This window comes from Notechis scutatus, chromosome 1, assembly GCF_049901735.1.
Source record: "Notechis scutatus isolate UNSWTSFEM ecotype Mainland chromosome 1, rNotScu1.2, whole genome shotgun sequence".
Taxonomy (NCBI): domain Eukaryota; kingdom Metazoa; phylum Chordata; class Lepidosauria; order Squamata; family Elapidae; genus Notechis; species Notechis scutatus.
In genome coordinates, this window is record NC_142009.1 from 207568647 (window position 1) to 207585664 (window position 17018).

General features: G+C 38.4%; 1 protein-coding gene across 1 annotated transcript in view; it reads left to right on the forward strand.

Moving 5' to 3' along the window:
- The window catches only part of LRP1B (LDL receptor related protein 1B), a 702645-nt gene that overhangs the window by 587230 nt on the left and 98397 nt on the right, over window positions 1–17018 (forward strand). Inside the window, exons 54-57 of the mRNA XM_087955711.1 lie at window positions 5858–5998; window positions 7245–7432; window positions 11322–11505; window positions 12912–12997. Coding sequence (XP_087811837.1) covers window positions 5858–5998; window positions 7245–7432; window positions 11322–11505; window positions 12912–12997 — 599 coding nt within the window. The remainder of the gene's footprint in view (window positions 1–5857; window positions 5999–7244; window positions 7433–11321; window positions 11506–12911; window positions 12998–17018) is intronic.

The following is a 17018-nucleotide window of genomic DNA, read 5'->3' on the forward strand; positions in this document are numbered from 1 at the left end:
TGCATTTAACCTGATCACAGCACTTGGGTAAAAGCTATGTTTAAATCTACTTGTCCTGGCTTTCAGCACTCTATTTCGTTATCCTGATGGTAGGATCTCAAACAACGAGTGGCCTGGATGTGAAGGGTCTCTCAAGATCTTTTGTGTCTTCCTTCTACATCCCATGTAGAACTTGATTGACTTAAATTCTAGAAATCTTTAAGTTATTAAAATAGATGTGTGTATGTGTGTGTGTAAAACAAAACAAAACAAAACAGAACAAGGAGACAACATTTGCTAAAGGCATCAGAGAACTATTTATTCCAGGATCCCCTGCCCCTTAATGTGATGACCCGTAGTCTCTCAAAATAACCCAAAACCCAAAACATACATTAAAGTCCAGTAATGCCTTCAACTTAACTTGACTGTTTTATTAGGCACAGTTTAAAGTCACAAAAGTAAATAATGAGGCAAAAAGAAAACCAAAACAAACCGCATTGACGAGAGTTCCGAAGCAAGCCAAGATAATTAATCATACATTCCAGGAAGACAACCGAGGAGAGTCCATGGGAAGAACGCCAGCAAAGATAAACCACTTTCAAAGAAAACATTAAACTTTGACTCCAGCAATTCTGACTACACAGTTACAAACTTATATACATAGCTCCCAGCTGCAAGCCACGAGGAGGATCATGGTTATCTCCTCCTGAGTAGACTTCGCTTTTCCCTGATCCTCTCCTCCCTGTGTGACCTAGGATGGATAGGGGATGGGCCTGGATCCTCCTCTGATTGCTCAGCCGGACTCTGCCCTTCCCCAGCCTCCTCCACCACCTCTGGAGCCACACTCCCACTCCCTGTTGGCTGTTCCTCCTCTTCCTCAGAGTCAGTCTCCATCAGGGGCATGACACTTAAGGGAGCAGGCCCCTAGGTGTTCCAGCCACCTAATTCCATAGCCTCTTTACATTGCTAATCTATCAAAGGCATTACCATGGCCAGCAACTACAGCTCCAGTTCTAGACTAACTGCTAAAAATAGAGATAAGCCCACGGAGCTGAAAAAGTCCTCTAAGGCAGCAGAGAAAGATGCACGCAGACACCATCAGGCATTAGAAAGGCAGATGGAAAAACATACACGAGCAGCTGCACAGCCCACCTCTTGACCACTCATCATACCCTCTACCTCACAGGCCCAGAACCCTCCAACCGCCCCTCTGGATTTATCCAGAAGGAGCAGCATATCGATACAACCTCCCCAGGAGGCTCTTTCTAACATTCTCTCCTCAAGGAGGGCCCCAGAGGCAACATTCACTCCAACTGCAGCTGGCCTCAGATAAGACGAGGAACTTCTGGAGGAAATCCCTGCCAACATGAGGGCATGGATGGAGCTAGCTATCCAGAAGGGCATATCAGCAGGTGTCCAACAGGCTATTCAGGCAGGACGAACACCCTCAGCTTCAGTTTGCAGATCTCTTTCTGAATGATCTCTGGGCATCATGGATCCACATCTTCATCAGGTACCCCCCCCGCAGAACTATCGTTGCCCACTGTCAGAGAACCTCAGTACACACAGGATATGAGAGATCAAGGGGATCCAATGGATCAAATGGAGGAGGGTTCGGTACACACCGTTGACCAAGTATTGTCAGAGGTGGATCCGCTAGAAAGGGGGATGTCTGACAATGAAGGCTTCTCACCTGACCTCCCCGTATTTACAGGATTATTCCTCCCACAATTATTTAAATCCCTGCTATTTAAGGCCAAGAACACCGCATGGCTGGATAATACGGGTACCCCTCCCCCATCAAATACTCCAGGGGAAGCAGAGGATCTCATATTCTCTCAACCAGTCACTGAGGCAGAGGTTATCCCTGTGCCACACATGTTTTCCAATTTAGTGAAAAAACAATGGGCTGCAGCAGCCTCATATCCCGCTCCCCCAGGACATGATAAAAAATACTATAATTTGGCACCCGAGTTCTCTAAATTTCTAAACTCTCCAGAAGTGGACGAGCCTATCATTGCGCTTACATCTTCCTCAGCCATCCCAAGTGAAGCTGAAGAGGCTCTCAAGTCTGAGGAAAAGAGGGCAGAACTAGCCCTCCGCAGGGCACACGTCTCGGATGCATGGGCCATCAGAGCGGCCACAGCCACCTCCTTTTTCACCAGATCATTTCTCAGATGGCTCTGCCACCTGAGAGATACCATTCCAACCTCAAACATTAGGGCACATCAAGATGTGGCTAAATTAAACGCTGCTGCAGAGTTTTCAGCAGACGCTACCTTCAATGTAGTTAAATTTTCTTCTAGGGCCATTGCTTCCCAAATTGTGGCTAGAAGGTTACTTTGGCTCAGGCATTGGCAGGCAGACATCAAGCACAACTGGCAGCTTGCCTCAGCTCCCATCTCGGAGAACAAACTATTTGGCTTGAACCCTTCCTAATTGAAACCAGAACCAAAAAGAAAATTATTCCCTCTCTTTTTTGTCGATCAAAGTCCAGCCCTTTTGTAGGTGTTCCTTTCACCCCTTCTACCAACCCTACTATCCAAGATTTCAAAGACAGCCTGGATTCAGACAACAGACAGATAGAATTGAATCTGGGGACAGATATAGAAGGGGACTCCATCCTAGGAGACAATTTTGAGGAACAGGATCTAGGCCCTTCCGCAGGTCCAAGTAACGACCACAATGAGATTCCCACTGGTGGTCGCTTAAAAATGTTTCCAACCAATGGGACTCCTCTTCCACTGATGCATGGGTCAGGAACACAGTACGATTTGGTCTGGCACTGGAGTTCAGTTCCACCCCTCAGATTTTTTATGAAGTCCCCAATTTCCAGGGATGCAGAAAAAAGGTTTCTCATGGACACAGCCATAGCACATCTACTAGAGATCCGGGCCATACAACCCGTCCCTTCTAATAAAAAAAAGTCTTGGTTTTTATTCGCTCCTCTTCGTGGTCCCTAAAAGTTCGGGGGGAGGAGGGCAATCCTCGACTTAAAACGTCTAAACTAATATTTAGTTTACCGAAAATTTAAAATAACCACTCTCCACTCCATCTTACTCAGCATCAGAAAAAATGATGTCCTTACCTCCATAGACCTCACGGAAGCTTACTTACATATCCCAATTAGCCACTCACATTTCAAATTCCTTCGTTTCTGTTACAACAATGTCCATTATGAATATATTTTCCTCCCATTTGGCCTAGCTTCAACTCCCTGAACTTTTACAAAGGTCTTGGCTCCCTTGGCAGCATCACTCAGAGATAGGTCCATCCGACTTCAATGCTACTTGGATGACAATCTTATTCTGGCATCTTCCATCAATCAAGTAAATTCAAACACTCAAACTACACTTGTAACCCTACAACAACATGGGTTCTCAATCAATTGGTCAAAAAGTCATTTAACACTCTCTACTAGACTCATTCACCTTGGCGCCATCATTGACACCCTGGAACGCAAAGTTTTCCTCTCTCCTGACAGACAAGAAAGCATTAGAGATTTGGCTCAACAGATCAGAAAGTACAACTTAGGAAAGTACAACTATGTCTCCTTTCTAAATTGCTCAGAAAAATGATTTCTTGTATTTCTATTATCCCTTGGGCCCATTTCCATGCAAAAACCCTGCAATGGTTCCTGTTGCCATACCAATACACCCGGAGAGATGACACCAGGACTCGCGTAAAAGTTCCAGCAACAATTCTCAGGTCTCTACAATGGTGGACACAACCCAAAATCAACAAGGGATGCCCTTTCAAGGATCCACACAGGTCGATTGTTACAACAGATGCCAGTCTAGTGGGATGGGGCCCCCACTTCCAATCACATACAGCTCAAGGCCTTTGGACGGATTCAGAGAAGGCACACAATATCAACTGGCTAGAACTGAGAGCGGTGTACTTGGCACTCTGACAATTCCTCCCGCATCTTCATTGTAAACATGTGCTCGTCTGAACAGACAACATAACTACAAAGGCCCATATCAACAAACAAGAGGGCACTCATTCCAATCTACTAATGAGGGAAGCAGAAAGACTATTCCTGTGGACCGAAATCCATCTTCTCTCTCTAAAGGCGGAGCACATATCTGGAGTAGCAAATGTACAAGCGGATTGGCTCAGCAGAGCCATGTTAGACCAATCAGAGTGGCATCTGGATCCCAAGATATTTCTGGAGGCTACTCGGAGGTTGGGCCCACTGGTAGTCGACCTGTTTGCCTCCCCACTCAATACACAGCTTCCCCGATTCATTTCTCATTACCCATCTCAGGGAGCGGAGGACGTGAATGCCCTCAGATGTCACTGGCCCACCGGACTTCTATATGCCTTTCTTCCCCTCCGCATGATCCCCAAATTGATTCAGAAGTTGCTGGAAGAAAAAGTGGACCTGCTATTAGTGGCTCCTTATTGGCCAAGGCGAGCATGGTTTGTGGACCTGAAGGACCTCTCGAAGGTACCACCATGGAGGATCCCATCATCGGTCATATCGCTCTCTCAAGGTCCAATGCTACACCCGGACCCCCAATGGCTAAACTTAGCCATATGGAAGTTGAACAGTGGCGTCTGAGAGATGAACACCTTTCTTCTCAAGTTATTTACACTATTCAGTCAGCTCGACGTCCTTCAACGAACCGAATCTATGAGGCCACCTGGTCTAGCTTCTGACGTTGGTGTCAGAGGGTTCAGATCGACCCCACTTCCCCATCAGTAGCGCAGTTATTAGAATTTTTAAAGGAGGGCCTAAACAAAGGGTTTTCACCCAATACTCTGCGGAGACAGGTGGCAGCCCTGGCTTCGGTCATATCTTGGGATGATCTTACCTCCATATCTCATCACCCTTTGGTGTGTCCCATCACTGGATGCTCTGAACAGCTCATGGGAGAAAGGGTGTTGGTACTTACCTGATAAGCCCATTCTCTGTGAGCTGTGAAAAGCATCCAGCCCGACCCTTTTATTCTGTCTGGTAGGGGGTCTGTTCCAGCCAGGGTTATTACATAGGCTTAAGCATATAGGGTATCAATGCCTCAGCTTCGCAAAACTGGGGATGCTAAGGAGGAGTCTCGTGGAGGAGGAGAAGTATCCTCAAATTTAAGCCCAGCCTTCCTAGAAGGGACTGAGGCACCTTCCCATCACTGGATGCTGTTCACAGCTCACAGAGAATGGGCGTATCAGGTAAGTACCAACGTCCTTTCTGTATTATTAGAGTGCTCAGGATCAGATATATAATGAGCCATGATGCTTTCTGCACACTTTAGATTTTATTTATTCAAAAGTAGAATACACAACAGTTGCAAATCAGAAGTCTGTTTTGATGTACTCTGTGGAACTTCTTCTGTCTACTGAAGTATAGAAATCTAAGAACTTAAGTTCCAATTTACAACACTTACTATGTTATGCAGCTAGGTCTCAGTTGCATATACAGTATTCCTTGAAATCCAGAAAATTGTAAGCTTGCTGCTATTCTTTTTGTAATTTCACACTAACTGAAATTAGATTTTAAGTAGTTAGAAACTGTCTGTGCCATATTTCTTGGCTGAAATCTTTTTTGCCATACAATATAATTGCAACATCTTCCTGTCATGGAAAAAAGTCATATGGGGCTGTAATCCATTACTGGAATTTGTTGATTATGCACAGGCACTATCCAAACAAGCAAATAAATGGGTGAGATAATAAAGAATTTGGATTTTCATTTTTGCTAGGATTTGTATCAGTAAAATGGCAAAGAAGAGTCTTCTTGTTTTACCTTGTGGATGAGACCCTGCATGCAAAGATAAATTGTAAGGCTATAAATGGTATAAATATTTAAAAGCTGAGAATATATATAATTCTAAACATTTGAGTTATTATTATAATTTTTTAATCACTCTGGTTTTAGGCTATCGCCATTGTAATCCTGGAGAATTCAGCTGTGCTGATGGAAGATGTCTCTTAAATTCTCAGTGGCAATGTGATGGAGATTTTGATTGTCCAGATCATTCAGATGAGGATCCTATTAATATAAAATGCAGAAGTGCAGGTTCAGCTTTTTAAATATTTGTTCAATTTTGTTTTTATGTCCAAAATAATTTTCTGGAATGATGCAGTGTTACTAAAATAAGTATTTCTACTTGCAGACTACTGACAAAGCATGCTGATTGGGTAATTCATCAATTTCCTCTTATTATTTGGCATGTCCTTTCTGTAGCACCGTACTGGAGATCTCTTAATCCAGATGGTCTTTGAGACTTCTCTCTTTCCCTCAGTTCATCACTTGAAAACTGTTATGTTTTGATCCAAAGCACGTGCAAGTGAAGAGAGGCTGAAAGATAGAAAAGTATTCAGGCTCAACAGAACTAAATTTAGGTTTCTTTAGGGAGTATAAAGACTGTATAGACTGATGATACATTTGACTTTACCTCAGGTTCAGCAATGTCATCTGCACTTAGAATATATAAAGACAAGGCATTGATGCTTGTTACTAATCCGTTTAATATAATCCAGAAAAGAAACACAAGGAATACTAACTTTATCTTTATTATAAGGTTACATTAGCAGACTCTTGCAAGATTGGAAGTATTTTTCTACTCCTTCTCTTTTACTTTCTCCTGTTAATTGAAGTATATTTTACATGACAGTGGTCTACTCTGTGGCTTTTCTCCTGTCTCTCAGGGTCATTTTCATGTACTATTATATCTATAAGAGTAAGGAATTCACAGTAAGGAAGGAAGAGATAAACAGATTCAAACAGATTGAAAGGTTTATTATAGACAATTTGAATAAAAACAGTTTCTGCCCATTTGTGGAATTGATTTTCTGATCTGGTCTATCTAAAGGGCTGACAATACCATCTAGGGAGAAACATCAAAATTTGGTTGAAAAATCAGATCTGAAATTGGTGCAAATATTTCTAAACTTAAGGCTAGTCCTAAGTCAACAGGAAGAGAAATCCACCATAAACAAAATTTTGTATTTAAAATAAGCATTGTATTTAGCAAATGTGCCATATAGACAGTTGTCAAACTCCTGTTTTATTGAAATTAGTGTCCTATGTTCCATAAAGTTTAATACATATAGATTGTACTGTTTTATACATTTATAAAAGCTGTAATAAGTTACAAATATAAAATTTATACATATTGTATAAATATTTTAAATCTGTATCAGTATATGCAAATGTATAATTTATTTGTAAATTAAACTATAGATCATAGTTTAAAACCTGATGAATAGTTACATACTTTTTGCATTCTGTTTCCTTTTACCCATTTATTTCTTGTTTTTAGAACAGTCATGCAACAATTCATTTTTTATGTGTAAAAATGGCAAGTGCATCCCCCAAGAAGATGTTTGTGATGCCAAACAAGATTGTGGTGATGGATCTGATGAAAGAAATTGCCATATAAATGAATGTTTGAGTAAGAAAGTTAGTGGCTGTTCTCAAGACTGTCAAGATCTTCCTGTTGGATACAAGGTTAGTAGTTTAGAAGTTTAAAATAATACACTATAAAATAGACTTTGAAATCCCCAACTCACACAGAAATGTTAATCATATGAGGCTTGCATTTGTATATTTTATTAATAGTAATACAAGTAATAAAACTTTGTAGCTCATACTTCATTTTACTTTCTATGTGTCTTAGGAAAGGGAAATACTTTTGTGGAAGAAAAATAAATTGACAAATGTAAACATATTTTTTTTTAAGAGAACAGATGTACACTGAGAGCTTAAGCACCAGAGACAAATTCCCCTTTTTCCCCCAACCGCACTTGGCCAATATAGAATTCTGTTCTATTCTGTTTTGTTCTGTTTTGTTCTGTTCTGTTTTGTTCTACTCTACTCTATTGAAAAATGTAAACAGATTTTTTTAAGAGAACAGATGTACACTGAGAGCTTAAACAGCAAAGACAAATTCCTTTTTTTTTTCCCAACCTCACTTGGCCAATATAGAATTCTATTCTGTTCTGTTCTGTTTTGTTCTACTCCACTCTACTCTACTTTACTGTACTCTTAATCGAAGTCCAGAGAACATGCAAACTTCAATTTAATTTTAAAGTCTAATGTCATCAATTGGAGGTATTGAGAAAAAAACAAATAGTTTTAAAGTATTTGGCTATGCCGATTTATGTGTCTAATATGTAATTTTAAAAATTAGGTATTCATTACTGTATTCTTTTATCTTTAAAGTTAATCTCAGAATATTTAGTGGGAGGAAAGCATGAATTTTTGCAGCTGAACTACAGAAATAAGATATTATGTAAAATAAATATTTATTTATTCAATTTCTATAGCTGCTCATGTCAGACAATGACTGTGGGTGACTTACAATTCAAAAAATATAATACACTAAAGCTAAAACCATTTTAAAACAATAAAAAATGAAAACATCCAAAATAATATGTACAAATCCACATTTTAGTCAGTAATTGAAGCATCAAAAATACCACAGCAAATATAACATAAATATTTTAATGTTCTTCTAAATCAGTGGTGTCAAACTCAATGCCCAGGGACTGAATCTGGCTGGCAGGATGCTTAGATTTGGTCCACAGGGCTGCCCTAGAAACAGTGAAGAATCAGCCCGCAATGCCTCTGCCAGAGAAACAGAGCATGGGAGGGCCGCACGTGGCCCTCCTGAGCTCTGTTTTCACTGGCAGAATGCTCAGGCGCCCCCAACATCAGTGACATCGAGCTGGCCATGCCCACCCTGGGCACACCCACTTGGCCCCCAAAGTCAAACACAAACCTGATGCGTCCCTCAATGAAATTGAGTTTGACAACCATTAACTTTCCCCATCACCATTAATCCTCAATGTTCGAATGCTTGTAACTTTTCAATTTCTCACATCGGGAGGTAAAGATACAGAAAAAAGTCATGCCTGCCTCTGTTTGGTTCAGTAAAAACAATTTATTTTTGTTAGAGATTTCCAGGAAAGAACCTGTAGCTTTCCTCTCACCTGCCTAGTGTGACTGTATCCCAAAGCTATTGGATTTTGTAATTTTTAGAGCCTTGAATAAATGCTTACTTAGCATCTAACTAAATTTGACGAAATGGTGTGCCTTTCTAGCATGACGACATTTTGAATAGGACTAAAAAAAAAACCAGACCTAGTAAATTAAAGATGAATGAATTTCATCTGATCTATTTTTGTTGCTGTTTTATGAGTTTATCATGTTCTATTAATTCTTCCTGTCTTCTAACTTTAACTTGGAGGATGTCAAAATGTTAACTGTAAGTTCTCTCCTCTAAGACCTTTTGTAATAGTTGGTGCATGGTGGAAACATGAAAAATCTGTTTTATATTGATTTACTGTATTTAGAGTCAAAGTAATCTCAGACAATAACATTCAGAATAACATATTAAAGATAAATTTGAAAAACACTTCAAGAGTTTAAATCTTGCCACTTGTTTTTTTGTTTTTTTGTAGAACTGAACTGAATTTCTATCTTCAGGACTGTTAATGAGGCAGAACCTCTTCTTTTAAAACACTATCCCCTGGGCTAGGGCTGTAACTGTATGTCAGCAAAAGAAATGGAGCTATAAATTTGCCTGATATTAGGTGCAACTTTAAATCCTTTCTTCCTCTTCTCTTTTAGAAAACTATAACAGTTTTTTTAAAAGCACTTTTATGGAACTAGGCAAAATATACATATGAATCCAAAGGGAATGACAACTGATTAAGAAAAATGGAACAAACCAAAAAAATTCAAGCTGAGGAAAATATTCAATACTTTTTATCTGCATTTTTTCTTAAAAACTATGTTATAAACCAGTGGTCACCAACCAGTGGGCCGTGGAAAAATTTTGGTGGGCTGCAGAAGAAATGACCCCTGAAAGCAATTAATCTGGGCTGCACATTTCTCGCACCTCCCGGCTCTTCAAGGGACTCCGGAGTCAGGTCCCTGAGATGCACGCACCAACCAGGTCCCAAACAAGGCAGGTGGTGGCAACAACAGTCCCCTCCCCCAGCGCCTACTGTTAGCTCTCCCCATTAGTTCTCTAGTTTTGAATTGCTCCCACCTCTCTCTCTTTCTTTCCCCCTACTCCCCTGTCCCCACGTGCAGGCAGGTAAGGAAAGGGAGATGGAGCTGTATGCAGCTCTCGGCTCCTCCAGCCCTCGCTGCCTCTCCCAACATCGAAGCCTCGGAGATCTATGCAAAGCCACCACAGCGGTAGCACCCTGAGTTGCTTGTTTGTCCACTACTGTCTCCTCCTTCTCCAGCACCTTCTTCTCTGGATAGGCAATTGTGAACTAACCAACCATGCTAAGGCAACTCGGGTGCTATCTCTGCCGGGTCATCAAAGCCTCGAAGAGCCAGGAGGTGCAAGAACTGCGAGTGGGATCATTTGATGATTTCAAAGAACTCCTAGAACACTTTAGATTGGCATTTTGTAGGTCTCGGTGAAAGAGTGAACTTTGTTTTGCCTCCTTTCCTCCCCTGGTAATGTGAGAGATTCTCTCTCTCTCTCTCTCTCTCCCTCCTTTCCTTTCCTTTCCTTTCCTTTCCTTTCCTTTCCTTTCCTTTCCTTTCCTTTCCTTTCCTTTCCTTGCCTGTCTCCAGGTGAGGCTGGAAGAGCCCTCTCCCAGCTTTTCTTCGACTGCAGATCTGAGCTCTCTCAATCCTCCACCCGGGATCTGAAAGGAGCTCCCACTTTCTCCCCTCCCCCCCCCAAATTTTATTAAAGGGCAGCAGTATTCTGTAGGCAGATGCCTGCTGAGAAGCCCTGGAGTGGCGGCCGAGGGGCGCTGCCCCCCAGGGAGAGCAAAGCCACCTTTTTGCCTCTGCTTCTCCCAGTGGCAGTTGCCCCAAGACCCCTCAGCTCTGCTCTTCTGTCTCTTTGGAAGGTGCAGGTGGGGGGAGGCTTCAAGCCCAGAATGTTTTATTTTGTTATTAAGCATTTATGTTTTTGTTAAAATTAAATAAGTGTGTGTGTGTATAATTTATATTTAATATAATTTTTTATATTAAATATATTAGCTTTTTTAAAAAAATTCATATTAGTGGTCCTCAGGATTTGAAAGTATGAGTTTGGTGGTCCCTGAGGTCCAAAAGGTTGGCGACCCCTGGTATAAATCATACTCTTCTGGCCCACTTTATAGATATATTTTTTTTGCTATGAAATATTCCAAAAATCCAAACAATTAGATAAATTATGAAACTGTGATATATTGCCGATGTGTGTGTCTGAAAAAAGCTCAAAATGAGCCATGGGTTTTTCTTTGAGTCCTGAGATTTGGATAACATGTATTAATAGCATTTCAATAAAATTGATATTGCATTAACCAAGAAAGATAAAGAAATGAAAATAGCCCTAGCCTATACATGCTTAACACATAATGTGCTTTATTTTTCTTTATAGTGTAAATGTTGGCCTGGTTTCCAAATGAAGGAGGATGGCAAAACATGTGTAGATATTGATGAATGTTCATCTGGCTTTCCGTGCAGTCAGCAATGCATCAATACATATGGGTCTTACAAATGCTTGTGTATGGATGGTTATCAAATGCAACCTAATCCTAAGCAAGGATGCAAATCCCTTTCGGGTAAACTTTTTCAGCTATAAAACTATTAAAGTCATAGTCAAATTAAGCATAAAGAATAGGACTTAAATTTTAAAGTATTAAAACATTTATTTGCAACAATAGGTTTTAGCAAAATACATGTATATAAAATGAAGCAATCAAATAAGTACATCCCCTCTTATATTAACAGTATTATTTGTCAGGTATGCTTTTGTATGTACTTTGTCACCATTGCTAACAATGCAATAGTTTCAATACACATTTGTCTTCATTGGACAACATATTTTTTTTAATTGGGTTGACAAGGATATAATAAATTAGGTCTAGGCTCTTGATAGAGTTTGCAATATGGGTCATAGATTCCACCTGTACGTTATTGCATATGCATAAGTGTAAGTAACCCTCCAAATCTTCCATTCAAATAAGCTGTTGGTTTATTTGAAAGCTCTGTAAAAACTTGTTTCAGGCAATGGGATATAAGCAACTGTAAACAAGATAACATTCCCTGTCCTTCTTTAAGGAATTGGTACCACTTAGCTAACTTACACACCTGCTCTCTATCTTGTCTAAAATCATTAAAAAAATAAGTTACTCCCTCAAAATTGTATAGCAATTCATTCAAAAATTCCTGATCTAGCAAAAGTTGTGAGACTAATTTTAGATACAGATTCATTCAATTGTTTCCGTTGAGTTCTTTATGAAAGCATTATTTTGCTAAATAATTATCAGACATAAAGGCTAAATTCCAATAATATTATTACTTTATTTACTTTTATGTTTACTGATAGAGGTGGAGAAGGGGAATGTTTCTTTTTTTTGTTTTGTTTTTCTTTGATTATAAAGCAGTTTAATAAATTAAGGAAATTTGCATTATTTCTTTATGTATTTATTCTTATGTGTTTGTCCATCTCTAATTCATCACTTTGGGCAGCTAACAACAGGAACAAAGTAAGGTGAACACAGCTGGTAGAACTAGTGGTTACATATACATTCCAAAGTGTATTAACATTAAAAATCCATATTTTCTTTTCAGAACCACTGTAGAACTCACTAATTGTTGGAAATTAAACTATGCATTCATTTTGAATCAAATGATTCTACCTTTTTTATGTCAGCTGTTACTTATTATCTATTTGTTACTTGAAAGCCAAGCTGTGTTTATAAATTCATTTTGGAAGTAAAACTTAATAGAGAATGTTAATTCTTCTCTTGCGTTTCAAAGGCGATATTAAAGTACTCTAAAAAGGTGCTAATTAAATCTCTTGTTCAGCTTATGACTAATATTTGATTTTGTTTGAAATATTATGCTTGTAATGTTTATCTATACCAATGTTCATAGCATACAGCATTTAATTTTTCACTATTTATGTTTCTATTTCAAAGTTTCATAAATTAAGTAAAAAAACTACCATTATTTTTTCATATAGATGAAGAGCCATTCTTAATTCTGGCTGATCATCACGAAATACGAAAAATTAGTACTGATGGATCCAACTATACTTCAATGAAACAGGTATTCTCTAAGTGTCACACAAAGGATCCCTAGACAGTGTACAGAAATCATAAATCTTTTTTAAAAAGGTACAGTGGCCATACAGTACGTCATCATCATAAGGAAATGTCAATGCAGAAGTGAATAAAACATTTTAAATGGGCAACAAGATTGACTCTTTCCCCCAAAGGTTATATACTTGGCATATGAATATACATGGAGTATACCACTGAAATCAATTCTGCATGTATATTATAACCAAAATTAGTTGCTTATATAACTTGATAGGAGTTTCTTTCAGTGATTATGCTGTATTTTAATAAACAGAATTTTTATGAATGTAGGGAAATAAAGCAATTAATGATTTATGGTTATACATACATATTTAAATCATTTTTGCAGGATTTTTAAGATGAAATTTACAGGTTAATACAGAACTAGAGATGATAAAGGATTTTTGAGTAAATAACATAATAGCAATAGCACTTAGATTATATAATGCTTTATAGTGCTTTACAGCCATTTCAAAGTGGTTTACAGAGTCAGAATATTGCCCCCTACAATTTGGGTCCTCATTTTACCCACCTTGGAAGGATGGAAGGCTGAGTCAATCTTGAGTCTGCTGGGATTCGATCTGCAAAATTGCAGTAGGAGTAGCTTGCAGTACTGCCCTCTAACCACTGCGCCACCAAGGCTCCTAATGATATTGATAATAATGATATTGACTAAGAACATACTGATTTACTCCATTTTGCTGAACAGATCTGTGTTTGTTTATTTTTGCTTTATCTGTCTGTTGTTCTCTTCAGTGTTGTTTATTAGTATTTCGGGTTTCAAATCACTGGTTCCTCTATTATTGTTTCCAGACACATTGTTGTGAAGAAAATTCTATTAACCTATTTTAAGTAAAATATGCAACTTGACTAGATTTGATGGGCATCCTATCGTCTAATCAAGGTTAACTGCAGAAACTTATTGTTAATTCTCAACTGTTATTTTGGAGATTGAGAAGAACAGAAATAACAAAGATTTAACAATTTAAGGCCTAAATAGTCTTCTGCTTAACTATAATTTTGACTTCTATTGCAATTAATTACTAATTTTGCATGATCAAATATCAAACATTTTATGTGGGGAAACTGACTTTTTCTCCAAGTATTTCCTAAATAAAGAACAAATATTTCATTACAAGCCTTCTGAAGAAATTACCATAGCATACAGCAAATAATGTGCTTGGTTATAGTCCAATACTGTTTCAAATTGATAAAAAATGCTTATGGAGTTTGCATTCAGAAACATCCACAGAAAACAGATTTTTTTTTTCAAAATTACAAAACATCTGTCATGTTGTTTCAACATATGCCCTGTCTCTTCCATCATGTTATTATGTGGAGAAGAGTATGGAGATGGTTTTGACAAAAATAATGGCAAATATAACAAAAACATCTATTTTCCTGGGTCAACGGGAAAGGATGAAGAAGGTTGGTTTACTTTGATTTTCTTGGGTACAAAAGAGAAAGAAATAGAAACTCTTTGAAGCTTTCAATACCTTTATTTTAGTCTGTATTACTAAAGTAGAGATCAAGTATTTGTTTCCTAACGTCTTCCTTGAAGGACTGACATAATAGAAAGACTAAAAAAGAAGAATTTGCATCACAATACAAAGTATGTTTCATTATTTACCCTTTTGACCTCTCCCCCCAAAAAAATGTCATGCTGTGACACCAGTAATAATACTTTGTGACACCAGTAATAATACTTTGGAGCAAGAGAAACAGTTTTCATGACTTCTCTTTATTCAGGTGCCTCTCATAAATTATTATTTTCTTTAAAATGGTTACATGGCAGATTTATTTATTTTATTTATTTGCCAAGGGATTATAAGATGACAGGTATAAGTATAAACATAGTTATGAATACATGAAATGGATACATATAAGAAGAATAAAAAGAAACAATAGGACAGGGATGGTAGGCACAGTGCTGCCTTATAAACACCCCCTACAGACCTCTTAGGAAAGGGGTGAGGTCAATAGTAGACAGTCTAAGGTTAAAGTTTTTAGGGTTTGGGGAAGAAACCACTGAGTCAGATAGAGTATTCCAGACATTAACCACTGTGTTGCTGAAGTCGTATTTCCTGCAATCAAGTTTGGTGTAGTTAACTTTGAGTTTGTATCTATTGTGTGCTCTTGTATTGTTATGGTTGAAGCTGAAGTATTCATTGACAGGTAGGACATTGCAATGTATAATTTTATATACTTAGATTGGACCAAAGGCGGCGTAGTTCTAGGTTTTCTAGGTCTAGAATTTCGAGTCTGGTGGCATAAGGTATTCTGCAACAAGTAGAGGAGTGGAGAACTCTTCTTGTGAAATATTTCTGGACTTTCTCAACTGTGTTAATATCAGATACGTAATGTGGGTTCCAGACTGATGAGGTGTATTCAAATATTGGTCTAGCAAATGTTTTGTATGCTCCAGTTAGTAGTGTGATATTACCAGAGAAAAAGCTACATAGGATTAGGTTAACAACTCTTAATGCCTTTTTGGCTATGTAGTTACAGTGGGCTCTAGCACTTAGATCACTAGAGATGAGTACTCCAAGGTCCTCGACAGAGTTTGGAACATCAACAAGGTCTTGACTATTCAGCTTGTATTTTATTTTCTGATTTTTTTTGCCAATATGCAAGACAAAGCATTTATTTGTTGAGATTTGAAGTTGCCATTTGTTTGACCATTCTGATACATAGTCGAGGTCTTTTTGAAGGGTAGCAGTATTGTCTGTAGTGTTGAATAGCTTTACATCATCAGCGAAGCAAACACAGTTGCTCTTAATGATCACAGAGGTCATTTATGTAGAGTATGAAGAGAGTTGGTCCCATAACACTGCCTTGGGGGATACCACTGTTGACAGGTACAGAATTTGATAGGGCTCCCAATTTTGACCATTTATTGTCTATTTGACAGGAATGCTTCTATCCAGTTATGCAAGAGTCCAGAGATATCATAAGATTTTAGTTTTAGGAGTAGTTTGTCATGTACCCCTGAATCAAAGGCTTTACACTCTATGTAGATTGTATCTATTGCTTTGCCCTGATCGAGTTGTGTAGTCCATATGTTTTTGCAGTGTAAGAGTTGCAGATTACAGGATAGGTTTTTTTTTTTTCAGAAACCAAATTGTTTATTAGAGAGTAGGTTGTTTGTCTCTAAGTAGAGGATAATGGATTGGTTAATAATTGATTCCATGATTTTACAGGTGACGCAGCATAAAGAGATTGGTCTGTAATTTTCAACTAGGCTGGGGACTCCCTTTTTGAAGATGGGGATGACCGTGGCTTGTGACCATAGGTTTGGCAAGGAGCTGGTCCTGAAAGATTTTTCAAAGATTATGCTTAGAGGTTTGGCTATGCCAGTAGATAGCTTTTTTAAAGAAGTAGGCACATATTCCGTCTGGTCCAATAGATAGAGATGGTTTTAGATTGCATAGTGCTTTTTCAACAATGTCTTCTGTAAAATCAATATGTATTAGATCATTGTAGTTGTCTGTGGTTCGACTAGGAAATACTGGGCATGATCCATTGCTGTTTACAAATACTTAGCCAAAGAAAGTGTTAAAGAGCTTTGCTTTAATAGTGTCATCGTTGCAGTCTTTACCATTAGGTCCTTTCAGGGGTGGGATGGACCTTGAGTCTTTTAGTTTGTTGTTTACAAAATTGTAGAAAGCGCGGGTGGAATTGGTGCATAGAAGGTTTTCCTCTTGTTTAATGTGATAATTGGTGCATTCAGTCTTTATCTGGTAGCATAAATTTTTGTATTGGCTTTTGAAGTTGGTAACGTGACCAGATTTGTTTTTCCACCAAGGTGATTTCTTTTTGGATTGAAGCTTCCTTATTGTTATGGGTAATTTGTTCTTTCTAGTTTTGGGAGTTGTTATTGGTTCATATAGATTACTCTTTTGACTTCAAGTAAAAATATTTTGTAATGGTCTTCAACAGTATTACATCCAATGAATAGAAGTTGCCAATCAAGAGATGAGAGATCGTTG